The following is a 26254-nucleotide window of genomic DNA, read 5'->3' as shown; positions in this document are numbered from 1 at the left end:
CTTTACTGTTTTAAAACTTGCAGCAGCCATCTTATTTCAAATAAACTCTTTTTATGCATAAAAGTTCTTTGTCATAGCACTCTGATATGTGATCAATTAATTGTTGTGAGCTGATTATCTGGACCAGGTCAATCAGAATGTGGAGACATCTGATTGAGCTAATCAGCAGCTAGCAGGACTTGGAGATCTGGAAAACAGTCAGGGTGGTAAATCTCGAGGACCAGGAATGAGCAGCCCTACCTAAGCAGGTGTCTCCAACGCTGTTCCTTGTGTGCTGCTGCCCTGCTTGTTTCGCAGCAGGCCAGTAGCCCTGCTGCAAAGCCCCACTTCATTAACTGCTAATTAGCAGGATTGAGTGAACCCAGTTTCTGATTGACTGACACACCTGATCCCAGTAACCAGTAATTACTGATGCAGGGTTAGCTACAAAACATGCATGGCAGTAGGTCACAAGAAACAGGGTTGGAGACACCAGCAAAAAGTGTCCCTGTGGTGAGTATGTGCGAGTGTTAATATATGTGAGAGTGATTGTGTGCCCTGTGACAGACTGTCAACCTGTCCACCTGTCCAGGGTGTAACAGCGCCTTTGCCCAACAGTAACCAGAACAGGCTGCAACAACTCCCTGACCCTGAAAGGGATATAGCGGGGTTATGAAAGTGGATGGATGGAATTTCTTACCAAAGAGAGTTAAATTTGCCTTTCAACATGTTTTGTGAATTTGCCACTAGAGGGAGACATCCGCCTTTGTATTTTCTGAACCGGCCGAACGACAACCTGTTGGACCAAGTTTGAGTTGGGAAATTCTCACTTTTTTTTAAAGGCAAAAATGTGGTTACAATTCCTTAAAATTTAAGTATGAATTTGAATATTCTGCTGTAGCAGTTCACTTTCTTGCTCAATGGAGCCGAACATGTCGCTGAAGGATGCTCTGCCATGACGCATCAGGAATAAAGCATCCCCCCCGCCCCGAAAGTAAACGAGCTCAACACTGACTGCTCTCGTGTCTCCGTCACACAGCAACACTTCAGCGTTTCCCTTCGGTATAATTAGCCCGAGCCGCTCGGGCTCGGCATCAGCCGCTCGGCATCCAAAGAGTTAACCTGCCGCCTGTGGTGCTCTGAGCACCACCACCCAACCAACCGGGCTGTGTCGCTAGGGGGATATAAGGTATTTGAGAAGCAACAGATCTCTATCTGGACGATGAGCGCACATCTGGGCCGATAGGAGAGCATCTGAAAAAACAAGAAGTGAGGAAAGCTCTCCCGCTTCGTTATGAGAGGAGAAAAGTTATCTGGAACATCTGCGTTTTTTCTCTCCAAGCTTGAACCTAAGGGCAGAGTTCTGTCTCACGCGGAGACTGATTCATCCTTTTTAGGTTATGTGTTGGTTGAGTTATAAAATATTTATTCCAGTGCAACCCTTCTTGGTCTGAGGAGTTTATCTTTTTCTTTTTTTCTTTTTTACCAGAAACCTAGAATATTTTGGATAAAAACAAGCCTGTTTGGATCCTGGTGTTTCCGCTCTGTTACTCCAAGACAAACTACATGGCTCATAGGACTGGTATGAGTGTGTTCTTTGTGTTTGCTTTTTGATTTTTATTTCCCACGAGTGGACAGTCGTTAGGATCCGAGTGCGCACTGCCGAGGGCTCTGCGTCTAAATGATAAGCTCGGTGTGCGTATCGACTTACCGAGGGCGCAAGTCAGGCAACAAACCTCCATCCAAATCATGCCTGAAGGAGGAGATGGCTAGAGGCGAAGACTCAGATAAAATAGTCATCAACGTTGGAGGAACTCGTCATGAAACCTACAAGAGCACCCTGAGAACCCTGCCGGGGACGCGCCTGGCGTGGCTGGCTGAGCCAGACGCGCAGGTCAGCACCGACTCAGTGGCTGAGCCCCCGAGCGCCGCCGAGTTCTTCTACGATCGACACCCGGGGATCTTCGCCTATGTGCTCAACTATTACCGGACCGGGAAGCTCCACTGCCCGGCGGACGTGTGCGGGCCGCTCTTCGAGGAAGAGCTGGCGTTTTGGGGGATCGATGAGACTGACGTGGAGCCGTGCTGCTGGATGAGTTACCGGCAGCACCGGGACGCAGAGGCGGCTCTTGAGATATTCGAGCCTCCGGATCCGGACGACACAGACGATGAAGCCCCGAGGCGGTTCGGTATCGAGGACTGCAGCGACAGGTCCAGGAGCTGCTGTGAAGTTTGGCAGCCCAAACTCTGGGCCTTGTTTGATGACCCTTATTCATCCAGGGCGGCCAGGGTGAGTTCAGCACGTGTTCGTTTGGGGACATTCCCATCCACCATCAACTGTAGCGTCAAAACTAGTGAAGTGGGAAGAATTAATAAATGACACATTTTTCAAAATCAACAGGTGGTGCTGAAAAAAACTCCAACCTTCAGTGGGTGACTTAGCATAGGCGGCCCCTGAAGAACATTTACATGGGCCCTCTGCAGCTTGTATAAAGAAACGTGAAATACATTATTTTTAATTGGGAAAAAGTGAATTTATAGAATGGGGGTCTTCTGTCTTAATTAATTTGCGAGGGTTAACTAAAGGAATCAAAAAAAGCATATAAATATTCAAATGATTTAACAAAACGGTACACTACAAAGTGGTGTCAATAAAATATATACAGAAATGTTCTCAAAATGGTCATTTTCTGCCCCTCTTTTTGCTTTTCCTCACATTTTCTTTTCATTTTCTCATTTTCGATTTGATTTATTTCAAGCATTGTTGTCAAAGCAAAAAAGAATTTACACATATTCATCAAGACTCAAATTTTGAAATGCATAGATTAAAAAGACAGAAAATAAAACAAAACAAAAGTCACTTAAATCACACTTGCTTAATTAAATACAGCGATCATTAACTAAAGCCAAGCAGAGCTTGATTTGAAAAGGAGTGGGAAGAGGCAAACTTAGATAATGCCACTCCTACTGAGTTCATTCCTTTTATTTTGCACTGTTTGTAATCCTGTTCTGAACCGATAGATTCTTTACAAGCAACAAAATCCAGTGCCTAGTAATGATTGATTATCTTCGGAACACATTATCACATTAAATTATTGCTACACATTGCAGGTCAAGTAAAGAAAATCAATAGCTAGCTGATTGTAATTCAAACATTTTAGTAATCATTATTGCACATAACACAATTTAATACTCATTGGTTGTAATTAAAACATCTTTGATTCACCACAATCAAGTTCACACATGTATTAGGAATTATTCAAACACCTGTTGATCCTTATCCTCTTATCTTCATATTGTGAAATCAGAGTTTCTTTATACCTTTTCTTAAATATTTGGACATTTGACTTTCTTTGTCTTATTGAGTTTCTTTCATTCAGTTTTTTTCCTTTTCCTGTTTTGTCTCTTTCAGCTGATTTCTTTTTGTTGTTGTTTAACTTGCATTGCTAGAATTTTGTGAGATGGTTTTCATATATTTATTCTAATGCATCAACAGTATAAAGATAAAAATCATTTTAACCAACGCTTGTGTATCTATGCTTCATTGTATATTTTTAATCACTTAAAAGAGTTTATCAGGTACCTTACTTGCTGTTGACAGAATATTCCATTGCTGCAGAGGGAAGGGAGAGAGGATGAAAGTTTTCCAAATGAGCAGGCTTATGCCATTTTAGTTTTTTTTTCTTTTTTTTTCTAGGGCTAGGTTTATAAAATCAATTAAGGAATCTGAATTGATCCAAGCTTAATAAATCAATAATCGATCCATTAAAGTAGAGATTGATCTTTTATACCTGTCCTTTTCCGGTGACCTATGCAATACAGCAGTAAAGCCAAAGTCTGCTAGCTTGAATGGAATTTCTCTTTTAAGTACTCTTTCAAGGAAACATTTATTTTAAAGTAACCATTTGTGTTCTAAAACACAGCTTTTTGCACAAATCTGGATTAAAGTGTAATGCTGTAGCACGAGCTTTACCTAGTGGCCAAACTGAAACCCCCCTCAGGAGAGGTGGAACATTTATTTTTGTAATGATGAGTCGATTTAGAGCCTTTACAATGTTAATAATCATTTTGTTGGAGCTTCTCCTTTTTTATGGTGTTAAATATCTCATTGGCAAATTATTTCACAAATACATTTTACAGTGTGTGAACTGTATCAGCTTAATATGAATTTCTTCAAAACATATATAGATTATAGTTTTGTTTCTATACTAATGTTTCTAAATGTGTAAACTGTGTAAATTCTAAATTGAATTGAATCGCATGAATTGAAATAATCATAAATTGAATCATTCCTGGAAATTTTTGGTGATACACCAGCACTATTTTTTTCAATGTGAAATATAAATGGAACCAGATCAGGTTTACTGACGTCCAGATTTCAATTGGTTCATCATAGAAACTTAAAAAACATTTTTTAATTCATCAAACAAAGAAGGAGTACTCCATAAAATAAAATCCATATACTACTGACTACAGCCTAATAAAAATACATAACCAGTTCTAAATGAGAAAATCAGATTTGTTACCAAACTGACTCCAAAGTTCTTTGGTAATTATGCCTAAATGTAAAATGAGAACTTTTTTTGCGTCTAAAATAATGAAAGTCATCTTTGTATTTTTAGTCATGTCCCATTTCCACATACGAATAGGCAAAAATTTTACTTTATAAGTTTGGATGCTGCAATGCAGATCATCCATCCATAGAACCTGCCAAATCCCTTTTAGGGTCACATAGTTGCTGGAGCCTAACCCAGCTATTGTTGGGCAAAAGCGGGTCACCAGTCTGTTGCAGGGGCACACACTCACTCAAATACTCACCTGGGTGCAATTTAGAGACACTAATGAACCTATGAAGCATGTTTTTGAACTGTGAAAGGAAACTGTTCCCAAAGAAAACCCACACATGCAAAAGGAGAACATGCAAACTTCACATAGAACAGTCCCAGCCAGGATTCAAACCAGGGTCTTCTTGCTGTGAGGCGAGAGCACTAACCACTGAACTATTGTGCAGCTCACTATACATATTCTTGATTTTTCTAAACTTGTACTTAAAACCCCCCCAACATATTTTATTTTGTTGAAGCGGTGGAGTCAGGTTGTTAAAAATACAAAACCACTGACCAGGTGTAAGTTTTCCTTTTCTGCCATATTTCTACCATAACTCACATATAAATGGGCTGAACCTTATTTTCTTTACCATTTCTTTGACCAATAACATGGGAAATAAGTTATTTTCCAGGGAATATGTTATGTCCAAGCACCAAAGCAGTCTCAAATACCATTCCCCACGCTATTCAGCTTTCAGATTATAAATAGATCGCAAATGGAAAGCAGGGCGATTTCCAGTGCCATGTTATTCTTTTCTTGATGGTGCATTTCCTCATGCTGGTTATACGGATGACAAACATCAGTGTACCATGGATTCATATTTGTGACATCCAATAAGTGAGATTCTACTGAATACTATACGCACCTTTTGATTTGTAAAGTTGGTATACAAGATGACCATATTTGATGTAATCTGGTTATCACAGATTATAAACATTCCAAGTCTCATAATGTGAGACTTGTGACCTGTTTGTGGTAACATAGCAAATTCTGTGTATTAAATATCAGATAGGGAGCAGAAAACGAAATGACAAAGTATTCATAGTTCATGTGGGAATAACATGATGTAGGGTAATTGAAATATGTTGGTGAGTTGGTTTGTTACCTCATAGCATGAAGGTTTTCTGGGGGCACATCTCCAGCGGAATCATTTTTGTGTGGTTTGCAGGTTCTCCTTGAGCATGCATTTTCCAACACTGTTGTTCTCCAACAGTCTTTTAACTTGCGTCATTGGTAATTTCACAACCAAACTGCACCTGGTATAGGCTCCAGCGACTCTTGTGACCCTGGTTAGGATAAAGCAGGTAAAGATAATGGATGAAAGGCTATATACCTTTTTTGTTTTTGCATTTGCAGGATGGATTTCATTATTCCTTCGCATACATCAGCCATCTGAAAAAATAGTGGGTTAAAAAATATAATATTCAACTCAAACTAATCTTCATTTTAATAATTAGTTTATCAGTTGATCAAGTTCATGAGTCTAATTGCTTTTAAAATACATTTTTTGAGATTTTTTTTATTTTGTCTTTTTTATTTTATTTAAAAAGTCATAATTATATGCTTCCACCATTGCTCATTTTAAATTGTATAAAAACAGTTTTTTATTATTTCTAAGCAAATTTGGTTTTAAAATGTAAAGGTGGCAAAGAAAAATTGTTTTAATTTGTAAATCTACAATTGATCTTATAGTTTTGCAGGAAAACAGATCCTTAATCTGATTGTTGCATAAAACGACATGTTTTTGTTTTTTATTTTTTTATTTAAAAAATTGTATTTTTTCTAAAAGGATAAATTTGGATAAAGCATCGGAAAAATGTTGCCATGCAGATAAGCTGACCCTGTGACTGCACATTTGTTTCCAGGTTCAAGAATTTCCTGATTAAAACCAAGTTTTGGAAATTAAAATTACAACTGTATTTTTTTTCTTAGTGTCTAGACATGAGTCACTGCTGAGAGTCTATGTTAGCCAAAAAGCAAAAACAGTTATTTGAATGTGCAGAGAAATATGCGCATCAGTCAAGACATGGATAAACACAAATGTTTTATCTAAAAAAGCTCAGTTTCTTTCCTACTTAGACAATGCTGATTAAACATCTACTTAATTGGAACACAATATAATGCAATATCAGTGTTATCTTTATGGTTATTTTTAACATGTACAAACCTCTTACATTATGTTGCAATCACAGCTGTTTCCTGTGGAGGAAATGCAAGCGCTCTTTAACTTTAGACACTGTTTACTATAGAGATGAGATGGATCTGACTGTGATGTAAATTGAACTTTAAATTGCTTTCTCTCCTTCCATGAGGAAGAAAATCCAGCTGTTACCATTTGAAAGTGTGCTGTATGCCTAATGGTTCAGCAACAAAGGCACAAGGGTGCTTATTGAAGCAAACGTGAAAGCAAGTATCAAGTGACACAGGCTGGATTGTCAGGCCAGGAAGAAAAATGCATTCAGCGCTGGAAGAGAGCCATCCTGGCTAAGTATGTTAGACTGTGTGCAGGTCTGAGTAGTCCATTCAGATGCTTCCTCGCTGTTGCAAATGTTCTTGGTGTTCTGACAGAAATGCTAAGTAATGTCTTGTAGCTGCATTTTCAGATGTTATTTTGGAACAGACATCTTTGAGTTACCCCTACAGGTCTCAGCGCTGGTGTCACTCAAGCATTACATTTCTCTTTGTTTACCAAATATTTTTAAATTATTCATTTCAGTATGTTCCATTTTTGAATATCTAATTGTAACTGAATGTGGTGAGTTCCACATAAGCCCAAGCAGACATGTATGCATGTTTTCTGAGTATATTGTCAGGGAACTCTTTTTGAAGAGATGCATGGAGCCTTTTTGAAGTACTCACATTACCTTTATGGGCTTTTTATTTCCTAAAGAATCCGAACGCAACACAGCTTATGGTGATTCCGGATATCTGTTGGGAAGCGAATCTGTCTGTGATCAAAGCAAAATCCTTTTCCAGATCAATCAAGACCATATAGGTGCAGCTCTGCTAAAGCAAGCACACAAGGCACCATGCATGATGGGAGTGGACCAGTGCAGCAAACAGTGGAACAGAACAAATTGGAACAGTGGCATCTCTTTATTCCTTTGGATTCCATTTGAAACTCCCCGGCTCTTAGTTTTATTTTGAGTAAATTTACATTTTTGTCATCTGAAATTTGTTTGAATGTTAGCTGCAAGAAGCTCAACAGGGCACAGTTGCCATGACAACTTGATGCACTGTTGTGAGGCCTAAGTATGCTCCATTATTGCTGTCCTTAATTGGCTGAGTACTTTTAATTCATCTGGTCTCATTTTGAGTAATTGTTTTTATGGTGAACACTGACTATTTTAAATGCAGATAAATTCAAGTTTTATTTATTTCCATTTGAACAGATTTCATTGTCTTCTCATAGAGACAAATTTTATGGGGAACTGTTTTTAAGAATGCCATTCGGATGTTACGGTTATCATTTTGTGTACAGCTGCAGAACTTCTTTCTTGCTGCCTTTATAAAACAACTATAAAAAACTGACAAATATTTTCAGTTTTTTTTTTAGGTCAAATGTTAATACAATTGGCCTGGTTGCAGTAAAGTCTTGTTTAAAATATTCAAATCTCACTGGAATTTTAGCAAAATACATAAATCGATGTGATTCAGCTGCCTGTTGATCATCTTTGCTCACTGTTTTAACTTTTTCATTCTAATGTCTAAAACTCCAAAATATTTATGTCTAACACAAAAGTCAATAAATCAAAGATTCACCCATGTTTTGTGATTTTCCAAGGGAAAATCATTTTTATGTATTAATGGAGTTATGTTAAATGAAAGCAAACGAGTTCTTAAGATTAAATCAATAAAGGTTGACATTTTGACCTATATTTTTCTAGATCTGGTGACAACTGACATTAGAGCAAACTTCGTTTTTGCTAAAATTTTAAATGGCTCGCATCTTTCATCTCACAACTCACATCCCCAACATTACTGCTGCCACAAAAAACTGTCGAGCATTATAAGAGCTATCCACCTGTACAGTTTAGAGCCAGAAGCCAGCTCAGACGAGGAAAACGAAGACATTAATCAATCCAGTCGTCTGCAAGAGGATGCATCACAGTGGACTGCAGCAGGGAGCTTTTGGCCTGCTGATTGTAGCAAATGGGTCACAGCTACAAGCCTTTTTCAACTACATTTTCTGTCTGCTCCTAGTTCATAACGATTTGAATAAAGAAATATTCAGAAATTCAATTTTAAGCTTAATTGTCATTATATATGTTCTTCATCGTGAGAAAAATGCTACAAGAACATGTTAAAAATACCAAAAAATATGATTTTCATAAGAGTGGGTCTTTCAGTGCTTGGAATAACATTTTAAAGGTTTAACATTTTAATAAAAAGTTAAATAGCTGTGCTTAAACTGTTTGAATGAAAGAAGGCAAAAACCTGTCGTTTATTTTGCTGCTGAAGGATTCATGGATTAGAAACACTTAAACTCTGATCCTTTTGCTGAATTCTTTTAAAGTGATGCATAACTGTATAGCTTTTAAAATTAAGTAACACTTGATAAAAGGAGAGCTAAAGGTGTCATAAAAAAGAATAAAAGGAAAGCTTTAAGATGATCCATAGACTTTGTTAGACCGCCCTAAAGCAGAGCTGGCAACAGAAGTGAGAAAACTGAATAAACGATAACACTAAACAACACTGTGGAGCCTCTAATACATTGTTGCAAATTATATACAAAAACAACACTTGGAGCTTTGTAAAAAGTGGAAATACACTGATCTAAGTGTTTGTTTATGGTCAACTCAGTCAATGCGTAGTATCCTGGTCCTGGTCCTGCGGCTTTAAAACAAGCACCCAAACCTTAACCACAAGATCAAAACTTAAAGATCCACTCCGATGACAGTTGTGTTTTTGGTATTTTTAACATGTTCTTATGGAATTTATCTGATGATGGAGGACACGTATATAGAAATTGTTTTTTAAATCATTGTGAATCAGGCGCAGACAAAAAAATACAATTTGAAAAAGAGTGTATTTTTGACGTAGAACCTACAACTGACATGTCACAAAAACCTGTAGGTGTGAGAAGCTATTACGACAAGCCACAAGCTCCCTGCTTGCTCCATTCTGATGCATCCACTTGTAGACAAATAGATTTTGACATCTGGCTTAAAACTGCACGGCTGGATTGCTCCTATATTGATTGCCATTTATGTCACACGGGGCTGTAAGCTAGCGGGAGAGCATATAAACAAACGGGTGATGAGACGTGGGTGAGGAGGATACTCTGCGCAAATGGTCCCGCCCACAACTCAGAGGAAATTTCCTGATGAACTCCTGCTGCTCTGCAGAAAGGATGTCCCAGAAAGCGACACGTTTTTTGATTTTGGCTATAAACAGCATCATTATAATTAAAAGACCACTGGTAACGCTTTGAAAATAGATAGAAAAATGACTGGAGTTAGTTGGACTTCAAGGAAATGCACAATTCGATATGAAACTAATAATTCAGATTACATCAAATATATGAATACTGCTTAAAAAGGATTTTAAACTGATATTGTTTTACTGCGAGAATTCAAAATTTTACTCAAGGTATACATTTGTGCAGTTTATGTAGCATAAAAAGGATATCATTAAAAAATTGGTTTCGAATTACATTAGAAAATAAATTGAAATTCAATCCTAATTTGGGTCAAATTGTAAACTTCTAAACTGTAATTGGATTAATTCCTTTTTTGATCAGTGATACCCAACCCTATGTTTCATCTTCGGGTTTTACAGATAGATTTTTGTCTAGATAATAAGTGCATATTTGTGACTGCATTCTTTTGAAAGCAGAAGACAGCCTTCTCTTCCAAAAAAGCCTTTCTTTTTCTGTTTTTTTTTTTTTTTTTTTTACATTAGTTGCCATAAGAAATCATTGAAAATCCTCACTAAAAGCTGAGTCACTTAATCCAATCCATCAATTTTTTTTATTTTAAATTGTATATACGGTATATATTTGCTTTTTAGATCAAGTTCATGATTTAGTTGTTTTTTGGATCAAATTTAGAGATTTTAAACCAGAGAACGACTTTGTCTACTCTAATGTCTGTGTGACTATATATAATCACCGTCATTTTTCTGGATATTTTTGGGTACATGAATCTATGAAATATAAATGTGTGATGATGAATTTCGCTGAACAGATACCCAGGAGAAACACGGCTGACAGGCTTAGGAAGGGGAAAATGATTTGTTCTTCTTCTTCTCCAACAGAAATCAATCCTAACAGAATTCCGCAAATATCTGCCGAGTTTGTCCTTAATGCTCTTGCAGAGCATTCATGAGTCACGCTTCACGTCTTGTACTTAACATGTCTATATGTGAATCAACAGGTGATGCTCAACAGCTTGAGGTGATGACTGTAATTGGACTCCTCAGCTGTTGTAGACGGCTGCACAGCTTTCTGCCTATTGTGCCTCCTGCTTCGCTCCATCATGCTTTGATAATCCCAGCTGGGGCCAGATTAGTGTCCCCTTTGGTGGTTTTTTTGCACGCAACAATGGCTGTTGTAAGGTGGTTGTGGTCTTTATTTTTTAAGGTTGGGCTTTGCTGCACCTCTGTTTGTTTGGTTTTATTCTTAGTTTTCAAAAGACGAAAATATTAAACCTCATTGTGGTTTCAGTATATGATCTCTTTTCCACATAACCATCATGCACTCACTTAATTATCCTTTGGAATATTTAGATTCTATCATTTCCTTTACAAACTTCATTTTAGGTCTTGTTTCAAATCGTGTTTTACAAATTTTTATGCTGTAGTTATTCTATTTAATATTTTGCAAATTTTCTTTTAATTGCATCTGTATTTTTACCTGCATTTTGGGTTCAGGCACATTAAAAAAGATTACTACCAATGCTTCATTGTAAGTGAAAGATACCTGTAGTGCATGTCCGCCACCTACAGTTGGAAGAGGGTTGCTGTAAAATGTATAATTGTTGTCTGGAACAAACCACAATTAGTAATTTCTCTTCCATGACCACTTTTCAAATGGTTGGCACGTTGAGGATTTAAAGGGATGCCATGCATACGTCGCTATGGTCAAAGTTTGACCTGGTTTAACTTTTACATAGTTTTTGGACTCCACCTATGCACATTCAATGGTCGCGTGTTTTGTATTTAGAGCCTGAAAATAGACATAGAAACTTGCGTAATGAGGTATGAATGCAAAGAGTTTTAAAAATGTAAGCCTGAGACCAACATAATAAACAGCCACCTGCCCACTTGAGATGTTCTTCCATGAGGACCACAACTGGATGGAGAGAGAGGTGTGATCATTCAGAAACACCTGACAAGTGTTTTCTGGCAAACAGTTGATGGTGAGATGTCATGACAGGTGAGAAGCTTAATTCCAAGAACTCCAAAACCCTAAAGATAAGGCTCAACTTTTCCCCGCTTAGCACCAAGCATCGAAGGTTGGATTTCCTGAGGATGACAACAACTGTGTGAAAATGAGAGCAACCAACACTTTGGGTGTGAATGAAGGTGTGAGGAGTTTAATTGAAAACACAAAGTCTGTAAAAAATCAGGATGTGCAAATACATTTGATAAGAAATAGAACTGTTTGACATTTAGATCCATGAAAACGGCAGGTTACTCAGACTTACCTGCTTATAAGTCAGATAAAGATATCACTGTAGAAGCTGGTCATTAGATGATGACGATTGGTAACACATTGTTAGATATAGGTAAAGAAGAGGGACAACCTGGAGAACATAAATGCTTACATGGAGGAGTGAACCATAAGTTAGGAAAATGTCAAGGAAAACGTAATTTAAATGTACATATATATATGTATGTATATGTGTTCTCTGTGTGAAGCAGGTAACTGAAAACATCCAGCTGCTAACAAAGCTGGATGTTTTGTTTTGTGGACAAGCTGGGTCTTGTCATTGATAGACTTTTGCATGAACTTTTAATGAGCAGAACAAATGTTAACATTATGTCTGCCAGGATATCTGGAAGCTTCCTCGCAGAGGCTTCCCTGACTGTTTAGTTTTGTGATAAACCATTTGGCAATTTAATAAACTCAACCATGTTCAGACCAGTTAGGGCCATCCGAATTGCATTGTTGGCATGTAGTGGTTGCTGTTAAACAAGAATTCATTGCAAAATTACGTTTTGTTTTGTACTGAGGTTTTGGGAAGTAGCTGTAAGAAGATTATACAAAAACTCAACAACAGATGGATTGCTTCTTAAATACAAAAGAATGAAAACGATGAAACCGATAAGGAGGCAAGCAGGTCTGTAGAATGAATATTTTGACAATCCACTTGAAAAAGAATTACATTTTACCAGTATAATTCATTCTTATTGTTTCAATAAATAAACAGCTGTGGCCATTCTTTTGGGAGTATTAATTGCAATATTACAACTGTGAGATGACATGTATGTCAAAACAGTCCATATAAGCTTAAATGTTGTTGTTTTATATATATATTTTTCCAAAATGTTCCACTAAAAGAGTACTGTGAAAAAAGAACTGGTATATCATCTTTTGGAACCAGGTCTATGCTGTTTCTAACTTCATTAGATTCAAATAAAATGTTGCGATTATAGAAGTTACAACAAGTATTGTTCTATGAAAGAACTTTTTCCACACTAGATAAATATACACCATAAACAGAGGTATGATTATAAAAGACAATATGCATAGCCCAAAAAGGGCTTTGGATGAAGAATAACTACAGTTCTTTTCAAGTCCATTTCTTTTTTTTTTCTAAACTTAAATTTATACAAATTTAAACAGTATTTTACTGTTTAAATTTGCTTTTCTCTCTCTGAACACAAACTTCCTGGATTCCAAACAGTTTTATTTTCTGGCATAACCCAGAAAATTAGCCACTACAGCAGGGTATCATTGCCAAGATGGTGTATTGATCTGATAGCAATTCACAAGTTGACAATTGGATTACATTTTCTTTTCAGTAAGATTCGATTAAATATAAAAACATTAGTCAAATGTTTCATTTTCTATTGATTCAATTCAAAGAATTGATTTGAAAGACTAATCAAATAATGCACATTTGTCCCTATTTGTCTGTATTTCCCCTTTTCTGCATGACATAAGGACCTTGTTTCTAGAGCATCATTTAAGTGCAGTTTATATGTATTTATATGTATTTTTTTGGCTTGTCCACTTTTCAATTAGTGTCCCTCCGGGGCTTCACCTGCATTTTAGCTTTTATTTATCCAGCTGGGAGGTTAAAAAGGTTGGGGAGACCGTTTTACATTTAGCCCAGGCTTCTGAAAACAGTGCAGGGAGCTCATGTATATGTAAACACAGCTTTAACACAAACAGTGAAGGGCTCAGCCATTGTAGTGGGTCATTGTTCAGCCCGGCTCTCATTTGGCTCACATTTATTCTGTTTTGTAATAATCCTCTTCTCATTAAAGCGTGCCTGATTGACTGAACTATAGCAGGTGCATACTTACTTGTTTATTATGTAAAGCATTGCTGACTCCATTGTTGCCTCACTCCAATTTTGGAACAGGACTTTACCAAGACTCACTGTCAACTTTTTAAAATTTTGTAAGCAGGTTAAAATAAAGAAATTATCTAAAGAGTTTCCATATTCACTATTCCTGTCCTCAGAGCAGCACCATTACCATGTACACATGGAAAGCACCTCCTGCTGTCTGTGCGAGGTGGACGTCGTCTTAATGGAGTCACGTTTTCTCCCAGCATGGCTCAGTCTGTGTTTTTGAAGATGATTGGGTTGAAAGTGCTCTGTTGTCTTTCAGATGATTTCCTTTAATAGCCTTCAAACTTGATGTGCCCTAAAAATTACTCCTTTTCCAAACTACTCTTGTCACTGTTTCTCAGGAGGCTATTATGGGATGTTCCAAGGAGCCAAAGAGAATTTAAAAAAATATTTTGATAGCCATAGATATTTTGGGGGGTTGTTTGGTTAACACATGACTGGACATGTTCTTGATTGTCTTAGCTTGTTGTAAAGGAAGCAAAGTATATTATTCTTTAATACGCATTTATTATAAAGATTTAGATTTTGGGAGCCAACAGGTGTGTTTGTTACACCTGAGAATGTGCATGGATAGGACCTGCCCCTTTTGACTAACATTTACACCAGACAGTAATGATGATAATCCTCCGGCATCTTTTTGCTGAATGATTGTAGCCCCCACCATCACTTCTGTAATCATCTTCCAGATTTCCTTAACTCCCCTTTTCCTCCTTTCGTCTTTGCCCTTACCCTCTGTCTCCAATATTCCTCCCTTCTTTCCTTTTCTTCTTTTCCATCCGGTCCTACAAAAAAAAAATACAAAGGTTATCAATATAAAAAAAGTTAGCCTTAATTACAAAAGGGGTTTATACAAATACACACCTGGTGTGTATTTAATCCAGAACCCCCTGTTGTAATAGTAAAATATGTCCAACACAAGAGGCCCTCAGCTCCTATCTGTGTCCTCAGCTGTTGGACAGGACAAGTAAAAAAAAAAAAAAAAAAAAAAAAAAAACATAAAAAAAAAAAGGAAACACCTGCTTTTCTGGGTCAGCGTTCTCTTTCATTTTTTCGTTATATTTGTGCACATTCTGACTAATTCTTTGAGACTTTCATCTATTTCCTTTATATTATTTTTATCTTATACCTACAAAAGTAAAATATTTTAAGTTTATACATTTTTATCTTAAAAAATCTTTCTGTGATCCTGATAAATTACTAATGTTTATAATTATTGCTTCACATAAAGTCTAAAGCTTCGTACACACTGGGAATTTGATGCGCATTCAAATACGCGCTACAAGCCCTTTCTACAATTGTTTCGTTTCAGAAAACAAAACAAAATTCCTGAAACCAAATCGTTAAAAAGAAAAAAACTTTTCGAAAAACAAAAGTAATTTCCAGAAATCAGAATGAAATGTTAGAAAAACTCAAAGCAATGAGAAAGCAGAAAAGATAGGTACTATCAGACATCACTGATTGGATGATGATATCCAGAATTGCTTCCTTCCAAATAATGTTCAGTTGAAATGATGGACAAACATCATCATTCAATCAGGGATGTACCTCCGTACGAAACGACATTTACATAAACCATTCATTAAAAGTGGCCCCTTGAATGTGTGTTGCTGAGAGCGGTGTGAATGTAGCTTAAGAACTAAGATCAGAAATTGAAATCAGTTTCAGGTGTCTGCCATGACGCAGGGGTGAGGAGCGTAAAGGCAGGATGAGGGGTGACTTCCTCAGATCAATAAGCCAGAAGAGGATTGTCCCCGTGATTTCCTCAAAATATGCAAACCACTTCAAAAAAAGATCTTACAATATTATGTTTGGTATTTTTGCATCATATTGATTGTTGATTCTTTTCATTTTTTAGGGGGTGGCTTTTGTATCTCTCTTCTTCATCTTGTTGTCCATCACTACTTTTTGCCTGGAAACCCATGACGCCTTCAATGAATGGATGGATAAAGTTTTCCAAGGCAACAACACGTCTGGTAAAAGTAAGGCGGAGTTGGGTGGCAGTAAAATCCTCCACGGAGTGGAAGGTGTGTGTGTGTTCTGGTTCACGTTGGAGTTTTTGGTGAGGATCATCTGCTGCCCAAACAAATGTTTTTTTATCAAAAACACACTCAATATCATTGACTTTGTGGCCATTCTGCCTTTCTACCTGGAGATGTGCCTGGAGGGACTGTCGTCAAAAGCTGCTAAAAATGTGCTCGGCTTCCTGCGTGTGGTGCGGTTCGTGAGAATCCTTCGAATCTTCAAGCTGACCCGACACTTTGTGGGCCTGCGGGTTTTGGGTCACACACTGAGGGCCAGCGTCAACGAGTTTCTCCTGCTTGTCATCTTCTTGGCACTGGGAGTTCTTATTTTTGCCACAATGATTTATTATGCTGAGCGCATTGGAGCAAGCCCCAATGATCCCACAGGCTTCAACCACACGCACTTCAAGAATATCCCCATCAGCTTTTGGTGGGCGGTGGTCACCATGACGACACTGGGTTACGGGGATATGTACCCGCAAACATGGCTTGGCATGATGGTCGGGGCGTTGTGCGCACTGGCTGGCGTGTTGACCATTGCCATGCCTGTTCCTGTCATCGTCAATAACTTTGGCATGTACTACTCTTTGGCTATGGCGAAACAGAAGCTGCCAAAAAAGAAAAAGAAACACACCCCAAACCCAGAAATCCTGACTGACTCCGCCTCATTTGGGAAGTCGGAAACAAACTCGCACATTGACAGCACTCAGAGTGACACGTTCCCACTGGCTGCTGAGGAGAGTCTGGGAAGGAGTCGCTCAGGTAAGCCTGTAATCTCACATTGACGGGTCAGTTCAACAAAACCACTGAAATGTATATTATGTACTATTATTGGATGTTTCTATGCAGCTGTTTGTGTTTATCCTCAGCTACTAATGTTGCACAACTGAGGAGAATGAGCTGTGGTTTGTAACACCAACAGTTTCTCATTATCTTTTTGTTATTCCATGTGAAAATAGAAAAATGTTGATGTTGCCTTTAGTGGTCGTACAAAAAGCTGCTGAATTTCTCTGACGCTGAGTTTATCTGACAGATTACCTGCATTTAGTCATAAAGACAGCAACACACCACTATCAGATTACTCCTCATCGCATCTCAGACAAATTTGATTTCATCGTAGAAGAATGCTGAGTTTATGCAATAAGCTGCTGCCTTTGTCTGGGTCTTGACGGGAGTCTGCAAAAGATTTGACATTCATTCGGCGGTGACTTTTTGTTTTCCTGTCAGACTCTAAACAGAACGGGGACGCAAATGTGGCCCTCTCAGATGAGGAAGGGTGCAGCCTGACCCAGCCGCTGTCCCCTAGTGAAAAATGGTCAAATCGGTGCTCCAGAGGGCGAGGAAGGAACAAGAGAACATCATCCGGCAGTGCTGGTGAGTTACATTAAAGCCAAATGCTTTAACTTGTATGTGAAAAGATAGAAGTTCTGGATCATCTGGATAATAATTCATGTTGTTTTTCATTCTTTGCTTAGTTATTGGTGAAACTCAAAGAACCGTTTATCCATCCCTCTATTTTCTGAACCGGCTGAATCCCTTTCAGGGTCATGGGTCTGCTGGAGTCTATCCAGCTACTTTTGGGTAAAGATGGGGAAACAGGTTGCCAGTCTAACGCAGGACTACACACAATCATACCTAGGAACAATTTAGAATAATTAATTAACCCAAGAAGAATGTTTCTGGACTGTTGGAGAAAACTGGAGTTCCTGGGGAAAAAAAAGTACAAGAACATGCAAATTCCACCAAGAAATGTCTCAGCTGGGATTTGAACCAGGGCCTTTTCTCTGTGAGGCGATAGCGGTAACATTATCCTGCAGCCCCAAAACTGTTTATTTGAAAACAAATAATGACTGATATTTCTAGCTCCTGCTGTTTCTGATCTTGGCATTGCTACTTCACAGTCCACTGTGAGAGCTTCAAATAAATGACTGAAACAAACATGCCAGTAGGCCAAAGTGAAACAGACAGCAGTAACATAAAGTATAACCCCCAAATTAAGAAATCCTTATATTTAAATGTAAAATCTGTTTCCACTTTAGATTAATACCATCAAATACAATTTAATTACAGATTTTCGTGGTCTTGTCAGTATGTAGGCTACATTGTTGCAATCTATTTAGTAAAAAACAAACAAACAAAAAAAAAAACACTACAAACACCTAATGTAATGCATACAGTATTTTGGGGGGTAATTTTTTAAACTTCCATTTAAAAAGGGACATTTTAAACTCTCTTTCCCCAGTGTGTCCATTGTGGGGTAGGTGGTCCAAATCCTGGCTGCTGTAAATGGATGTGTTCCTTTGTGTGAATGGACGAATAGGAAACAGCATAAATAAGTACTACAGGATGGATAAATACTGTTTAAAGTGTGAACCATTTACCATTTTACATTCTGCAAAGAGAGCAGCAGCTATAGACCCCTGATTACTAAATTGTGTCATTTCCAAACCAAGTGGACATTGTCCTTTTTTTTAAACTGATGTTAGATCTATATTTAATAAATCAATGATGGTCGTGCTTTAGTTTTTCAGGTTCTCTAAATCATATGTTGTGTTCAGGTTATGCTCACACCAGGTTTCGCTTACCAACTGACTCAGCTGCTTTGCGTTAGATCGTTTTCTCCTTTGGTACTTAAAGGCTTGGTTTTCAGTCTTCCTATTAGCTTCTCCTCTTAGCTTCACTTTAGTGTTTAGCTGTTTTTCATGGTATTTTTTTCTTTAATGGTTTATTTCATGCTTTGTATTTTGTTCTGTTTAAGGTTTTTAATGACCGAATTCCTTTTCAAAAGTGTCTCCTGCACTTTTGATCATTACTCTTGACATCAGAGAGCAGATAAACATCTATAGGCCTATTTAAGAAAAATAGTTTTTTTGGTGATTAATATTTCTAAATGTTCAACTCTTTTAAAGACCCACTCTGATAAAAATGTCGTTACTTTTTTTTTTTTATAATGTTCTTGTGGCCTTTTTCTCTTGATGCAGGAAATATATATAGAAAATTAAGCTTAAAATTGCATTTTTGAGTGTCTCTTTATTCAAATTGTTGTGAATTTTTGGCTAAAACATCCAGTTTAGCGGTTATAAAACAAACCTGTTTTAAAGTTTGAACATACACTGCAGCTTTCTTTACAGCATCAGCAACATGAAAGTCAGTGTGAGCACTCGTGACGCTGAATGGATACGTGCATTACGAGATATTGATCATTGAGAGCAAAGTATTCCCAACGGAGTCACAGGATCAGGCAGAGAACAGCAGTAATTGATGTGTACTGCTCTACACCTTCTCTGCACATGTAAGTGGCACGTATGGAGTCGCTGCTGCTGAAAGGCTGGATTCTGAGCTCTGTCTTGGCTCTCAGGAGGTTTTTTTCTTATTTTTTGGTGCCTGCTTTTCTCCTTAAATTAGCACAAACTAAACTGCTCAAAATTTACAAATGCCAGTAAACACTCCCTTTTTAAGGAACTCTATGAATGTCTGGGTTGCATTTGAAATTCACATTGACATTTCTCACATCTGTTTGGAAAAAATCTTTTTTCTTTAAAGATGACCTTTTTTCATCATTTGTTTGAGTCTAATACTGCTGCAGGGTCAAGGAATGTAAAATCTAAGTTTATGTTTTTATATTTACGGGAACAGTTGTTATTTTTTTTTACATTTATGCTTGTTTTTCTTTAAGGTTTAATTGATTTAACAGTCAACAACAAGTAGGACTAAGAAAGAAAACAGCGGGGCAGTTTGATGCATTAAAAATGAATCAGAGCAGTCTGCTGGTCCTTGTTTCCACTGCAATGAGTGCACTTATGAGGACTAATTGCAGCTGCTACAAGTTTCTGCATGCATCTGGCTAATCTAAGAATGCTCACTTTTTACAAATGATTAATAAATGCCATGTGTGCACCAAGTATCTTGCACAATCATTTAATTTAATTATATAGAATTAAAGTTTATTAGTAATTATAGAATTATTAGAAAAAATGTTACCATAACATTCCATGTTTACTCTGCATAAGGTTTCTTCACCTGACGAGTGATAAAAATATGTGGCAGCTTTACTATTGCTGTAAAAAGTATTAAACTTATTAATCAACTATTTTGTTTCTAAAAGCATGTAAATACAAGTTACTTCAAAAAAATTATGGGGTGCAATAAAAACTAAATAAATAAAACACGAAAAAGCTGATTTTTTTTCCCCCCCACTAAGTTTCTGAACAAAAAGACTTTCCTCTGGAAATCATTTGATGTCTAAACAAAATTAGCTACCAAGCAAAATCTAATTAGTAAAAACAACCACAAGGGTAAAGCAATAGCCTTTGTAGTAAGTAATTATAGAAAAGGAGTGTGATTTTGAATAGTTGTTTGTCGTGTAAACTATCCAAAAACTAACGTTAGAGTGGTCAGTAAAAATAGTATTGTTTCCAGTAGCTTCCACTGATACAAATCTGAAAAAATACAGATGAAAATCAAGTGACTTTCAACTGCACTGTGACTTTTAGGCTTCTCTAAATCCTGCACTGCTGCATTGAAATACCACATTTTTTTACAAATATATTGTAATATATTGTCTTTTAAGCTTTTTTAAAAGAGTTCCCATTGGTCTTTTAAATATTGTTATGCTGTTTTTAGTCAAAAATCAAAAAATGCGTCTATTTCTAGGACATAGTTTCTGCAGAACGGTAGTAGTTCATTAGAAATTTGCCTTTGAGTCGTGGGCAGGACTTTTGGCACAAAGTAAGCCCGACCACACTTCACATCACCCATTAGTTCCAATTCTCTCCTGCTAGCCTACAGCCCCTCACCACCCTAACTTAACATTAGCGGTGCAACAAAAATGACAAGTAATATCGGAGCTATCCAGCCGTACAGTTTTTAGCTGGGTGTCAGCTTGGACAAGGAAAAAGACTTATGTGGATCTATTTGTCTGGATGTGTGGGTGAATCAGAATGGAGGGAGCTTGTAGCCTGCTGATTGTAGATTTTACATCACAAAATTACCTTTTCCAACTGCATTTATTTGTCTTCTCCAGATTCACTACGATTTTACTAAAGAAATACTCTTAAATGCAATTTTAATCTTAATATTCTCTATGTATGTCCTCCATCATGAGAAGAATACTATCAAAGCATTATAAAAACACAAAAAACACAATTTTCATTGTTTCTAAGCTACAGACAGGATCATTTGAGACAGAACTGTATTTTGCTAAACTGTGGCTCTCATTTTTTAACAAAATCGTCAACAAAATAATCAGTAGAAGGTCTTTGCAGTGCTTGTTGCTTCATGTAGTTTCAGTTGGTAATTGCAGACACTGCAGTCTAACAAAAATATCAGATACAATACAGCTCTGATGTTTAAATATTGTTGAGAGCAAAACTCACATAATGCACTCAGACTTCATGTTCTAAACATCATGTTCTCTCTCTACTGTCCTTTTCCACATCTTTTTTTCCCTCTGTAATTCATTTCCCGGCTTTTGAATCTCGCTGCTTCAACGCCGACCCAGTTTTATGTCTGCGCTTCAAAAACCCCGTTTGAAAAGAGGCTTTATATTTGGCGCCTGTGGATTCATTATGGGTCAGTACGGATCACAGTTCCCACCCTTTAGTGGACAAGGCAGGATGTGTTTGAACTCATGTCCACATAAAGCCCAGTAACACCCATGATGTTTTCATGCTAAACAGCAAGACTGTGCTTGACCATCAGAAACCATCAAAACACTCCTGTCTGTGAAGAAAATGGTCCCAAATCTAAACTTTCATTTGGTTTTATGCTTCTGCTTGTTCTTTCCAGGAACATTAAATTCTACTTCAGTGTTTTCACCGACAGCCATTGACTTAGATGGTAAAAGCACATTTTAACATGCAGACGTAATTTAATAAAATAAAGGAAGTGGTTATTTTGGACATAGGTTGAGATAATCTGCTAATGTGAAATTTACATTCTGATAATTACCACTGGAAACAGTCTAATGATCAGCTAATTATGTTGCAGTCCAGGCCTTTTTCTGATAGGAAGAATAAAATGACAAAGATCTGAGAAAAGCCAGAACACCTCGAAACTAATATGCTGCAGGGAGGGCGGAGGGGGAGGGGGTTCAATCCTGAGCTTTGCATCTGGCTGTTCCATTCAGACCCCATTGGAACATAACACTTACACGACACATTAGGGGCTCACTCCCCACAATGAAAAAAATGTAGATTTCAATTTAAAATAGATACAGTAAAAATGTGACTTCTTTTTCCCTTTTTAGCAAGTAAAAATTGTGTCTGTGATTGTGGGCATTAACAGAAAGATGGAAATCAATTGTGACAGAGTGGCTCTGATGACACAATGTAAAGTAAAGGACAGATGGATGGAGGTCTCAAGAAGCTATGAAATTATTATGTGTGACAGGAAATGGTTGCTCACGGCAACTGAAAGAGCAAATAGCTTTACAATGTTAAAAAAGGTTAAACCAGAGAAATAATATAAACTATTTAAGATGCTTCAAGTAGTTAAAACCTTATAAAACATACACAGGTATTTAAGTAAAAAAAAAAAGTCAGCTAGAAATTCTTCTACATAAAAACAGGTTTGTCCGTGCAAGGCTCTGATAACTAAACTCAAAACCTTAAAATCTATTGTAAATAAAACAGGAAGCCAATGTAGTGATAAAAGCAGAGGAGTGACATGTGTTTGCTTTTTATACAAAATAGTTTTATCCAAAAAAAAGGAATGATAAAGTTTGTTGTGTGTAGTTTTTGATAATAGGTCATTAGTTCTTATAACTTTTTATTGATATCAGTCTCATTCTACATGTGGACAGGAACAATAAAGGCATATCTATTTATTTATCTAGGATTTGTTACAGTAACACTGATGCTTATGTGTGGATGTTTATTGTTTGTGAATTTTTGGCAAATCTGTCATTTATTTATGATTATTGCCACTTATTAATCAGTGTTTGGTCATGGTTGAGCGAGAAATCATCCACTGCAACCGCTATGTTGGGTTCCTGATTCAGTCCTTCATTCACAAATTTGTTGAATACAAAACTTTCTATATAGTGACTGGACAGATTGATGTCTCACTGAACCATTTGTGAAAAGCAGATTTTTTAAAATTAGTAATAATACTGTCCTGAGTCAAGATGCATGACAGTGCATAGGACAAAAATAATTTTTTATACACACAAAGTAGTATTTGGGAAGGTTGTGCAGTAAGAGTGCGTGTAAACAGTTCAAACTTATGCACAAGGTTTTGGAGCTTTTGAAGCCTCAAATATGTGGCTTAGAAATAGCCTTCATAAATCAGAGCTCACAGTTTTATACAGTCCAGTTTTTTTTTATTCAGTATAAACAAATGAATTATTGAATGAATGTAAACCTTTCTGCAGTGCCAGGTCAATAATCTGTCTCATTGTCTTTCTGATCCCTTTAATGTTTCTGACAGAGACGTGTAAGGACTTTCTCAGTACCACTGGAAATCATGCTCAGCCAGAGGTCACCACTTTGACCTGAGGAGGGCTTGCTACAAATGGAAGAAAGGACAGCAGCTCCACTGTGGCACTTACGACATCACGGCGTTCTCTTGTGAACAAACCACAGATACAAGACTTGTTTTTTTCTTCCCACTTTTTTCTATTTGCATTTTCAACATCCAGTAAAAAGTTATTAGGTAACACATAAAACATTTGTGTTTTGCACTCATTTACATATTTCACAAATGTTTTGCATGCTTTGCATGAACTCATACAATGCACTAGAACAGTTATTGGAAATACTCAATATTCTGTCATCTAGCTCTTTTATATTTTCCCAATTTTCTCCTTTTTTTGTTTCTTTTACTGGTTAGAAACATGAGGTCTCCAAGTGGATCAACTGGTTTACAGCTTGTGTAACCACACATTTGTCACAAAAATAGTAACAAGTGACAAAATGCCAGATTGGTTTTTAAGATGTCCAAAAACAACATCCATAGAAATTAAACTTTCAAGCTTTTCTTTTTTATAAAATGTTTCATTTCTGCAGAATATCATTCCCAGTTAAGAGAATGAATGTACATAGACTTGTAAAGTAAAAGAAAGAACCAACTTGTTTCTTCTTGAAATGAAAGAATAGAAACACAGAGGTTTCTGTGCAATGGTTAGACTCTCCATGGGGATTCTGTGCTTCAACTCAAGCAATGTGTTGTCTGTCTTTGCACCCTAAGAGTTTAACATAAAGAGCAGAAACAAAAATCTGTACAACAGTATTGTTTATAAAGGTTAGTTACGCAAAGTTGATGTACTCTTACTGGTTAAAGCCGGATACAGACATTTAGATTTAATGGTGGACTGCTGGTATGTGATCCTCATTGTGAGAACTAAAGTTTAAATGTTTGCTATTACTCGATTTGTTTTGCCCCCCCTTAGCTTGAGTTGGGTTTGCAGAAACCCTAGAGGAGTTTTATTACTGTTTCTGAGAACTTCTATCCCTCATGGTTAACCATAGTGGCCTTACGTTTCAACACAGATTATTTTACTGTCGTTAGTGCATTTATATCCTGAATCAAATACCTGTAGTTATATGCAAGCGTAGCTGTGTGTATGTAGCCCAGAACATTACTGTAGATAATTAAACACTTCTCTACATATGCCTTGTATGCCCAAAAAAACTGTTTTTAACCAACAAGAAAAGTGATTCATATAGTCATGGAAAAAAATCATGGTTGCCTTGTAGTTCTGTCAAAGAAATGCCCCACTTCTCTTGGATAATTGTTACAATGTTAGAAATTCTCTGGTTTTTAAGTGTTTGTTGTTTTTACTTTGCTCTGGAACAGCACAAAGAGCAGAGAAAAAGTCACAGAACAGAAAAAAGAAATGGGGCCTCTGAGGAAAAGAGTATAGTTCCTACAATCAAACTGAAAAATAAGTTTTGGGGTTGCTTTGCTGCTTCTTGCACTGGATGCTTTCATGAAATCGGATGGTTAAAAAAACTTGGGGCACAATGTGGTGGCCACTGTCAGAAAGCTGCATCTCCCCCAAGAGGTCATAGATCTTCCAGAAGGACAACGACCTGAAACACTTACTCCAGATCTAAATCCCATTAAACACCTGTGGAGAAATCTTAAAACAGCAGCTGGTACAAGACATCCTTCAAATCTAAATGACCTGGAACAGTTTGCAAAAGAAGATCCCAAAAATCATTCATGGTTATGATTTATATCATTCTTTTTTTTCCAAAGTGGGTGCTACCAAATATTAAGTTATTATAGAGTGCTAATAATTGTGTCTAGTTCATTTTTGACAACAATTCTGTGTAATTTTTTGTCAGGTTTGACTTTTCTCCAGTTTTTTTTACCCCCCAGAGCAAACCAAAACATTAAATACTACACAACCAAAACATTTGCAATTGGAACAATTATCTGAGAATATTGTTGCATTTTTCAATGAAATTTATAGGATGCCAACATTTTTGGCAATGACAAAATTTCAATATTTCTCATTTTGAACAACGTTACCGTTTGTGCTGCCTTGTGTAATCAATGTTAGACAATCACACAGTTTTTTTCTTATGGAATGTGTAAGTGACTGTGACAGAATAAGGTGTCAAAGGAGAGAGTCTGGGTGATGTAACATCATATAGGCATGTGTTTCTATGCAAAAAATAATAAAACATTTCCCTTCCCTCGTGTCAAATGGACTATATGCTTAATTTATTTCCCTTTGGTTCTATTTTCACAGTTTTTGCCTAATTCTGTTAGTTTCAGCATAGCTAATGCTCTGTTATTTACTGTTCGGCTATTTATAGCTCAGCCACCAGACTGCACGTTGAGCATGCACTTAGTGTTGTAACAGAAGTCACAGCTGCGCCTCCGGCTCTCTTGTGTCTTCTTGATTGTGTACCAAAGGTGTCCATGACATATACAGAACACATCTCCATGGAGATTTGGGATGACTAGAAACACTAATTAATGCTTGACAGCCTCCATCTTTTTCTCCTTGTGATTGTCACCTGCAGAGACACGGCAGTCTCCCTACATAATCAAAAATGTGTTGCTAAGGAAGCTTAAAGCTAAACAGTATGATGTTTAGGGAAGGCTGGTTGTTAGATGTCAGGGTGGGGGTGTACTTTCACATCAGTACCGCAGGATTTCCCTGTC

At 37.1% G+C, this 26254-nt stretch overlaps 1 protein-coding gene across 2 annotated transcripts; it reads left to right on the top strand.

Moving 5' to 3' along the window:
- The first annotated feature begins 370 nt into the window (after positions 1-370).
- Positions 371-25790, top strand: kcnc4 (potassium voltage-gated channel, Shaw-related subfamily, member 4). 2 transcript variants are annotated; one of them, XM_078950704.1, is made up of 5 exons: positions 371-492; positions 1469-2269; positions 15970-16897; positions 17363-17509; positions 23564-25790. In XM_078950704.1, the coding sequence occupies exons 2-5, from the start codon at positions 1661-1663 to the stop codon at positions 23629-23631; spliced, it is 1752 nt and encodes a 583-aa protein (XP_078806830.1). In that variant the 5' UTR covers positions 371-492; positions 1469-1660; the 3' UTR covers positions 23632-25790. The 2 variants fall into 2 exon arrangements, with proteins under 2 accessions (XP_078806830.1, XP_020560257.1); XM_020704598.3 differs by lacking the exon at positions 371-492 and having other exon boundaries at positions 1013-2269.
- The last annotated feature ends 464 nt before the right edge of the window (positions 25791-26254 follow it).

Source organism: Oryzias latipes, chromosome 7 (genome assembly GCF_053564925.1).
Source record: "Oryzias latipes strain Hd-rR chromosome 7, Olatipes_Hd-rR_3.1".
Classification (NCBI taxonomy): Eukaryota; Metazoa; Chordata; class Actinopteri; order Beloniformes; family Adrianichthyidae; genus Oryzias; species Oryzias latipes.
Note: the sequence above shows the minus strand (reverse complement) of the source record. Positions and strands in the feature narration are given on the sequence as shown.

Coding starts and splice junctions, on each gene's coding strand:
- kcnc4 (XM_078950704.1), top strand. CDS start 1,661: ATGATAAGCTCGGTGTGCGTATCGACTTACCGAGGGCGCAAGTCAGGC. Junction 16,898..17,362: donor TCTGGGAAGGAGTCGCTCAG/GTAAGCCTGTAA, acceptor TTTTCCTGTCAG/ACTCTAAACAGAACGGGGAC. Junction 17,510..23,563: donor AACATCATCCGGCAGTGCTG/GTGAGTTACATT, acceptor TGTTTCTGACAG/AGACGTGTAAGGACTTTCTC.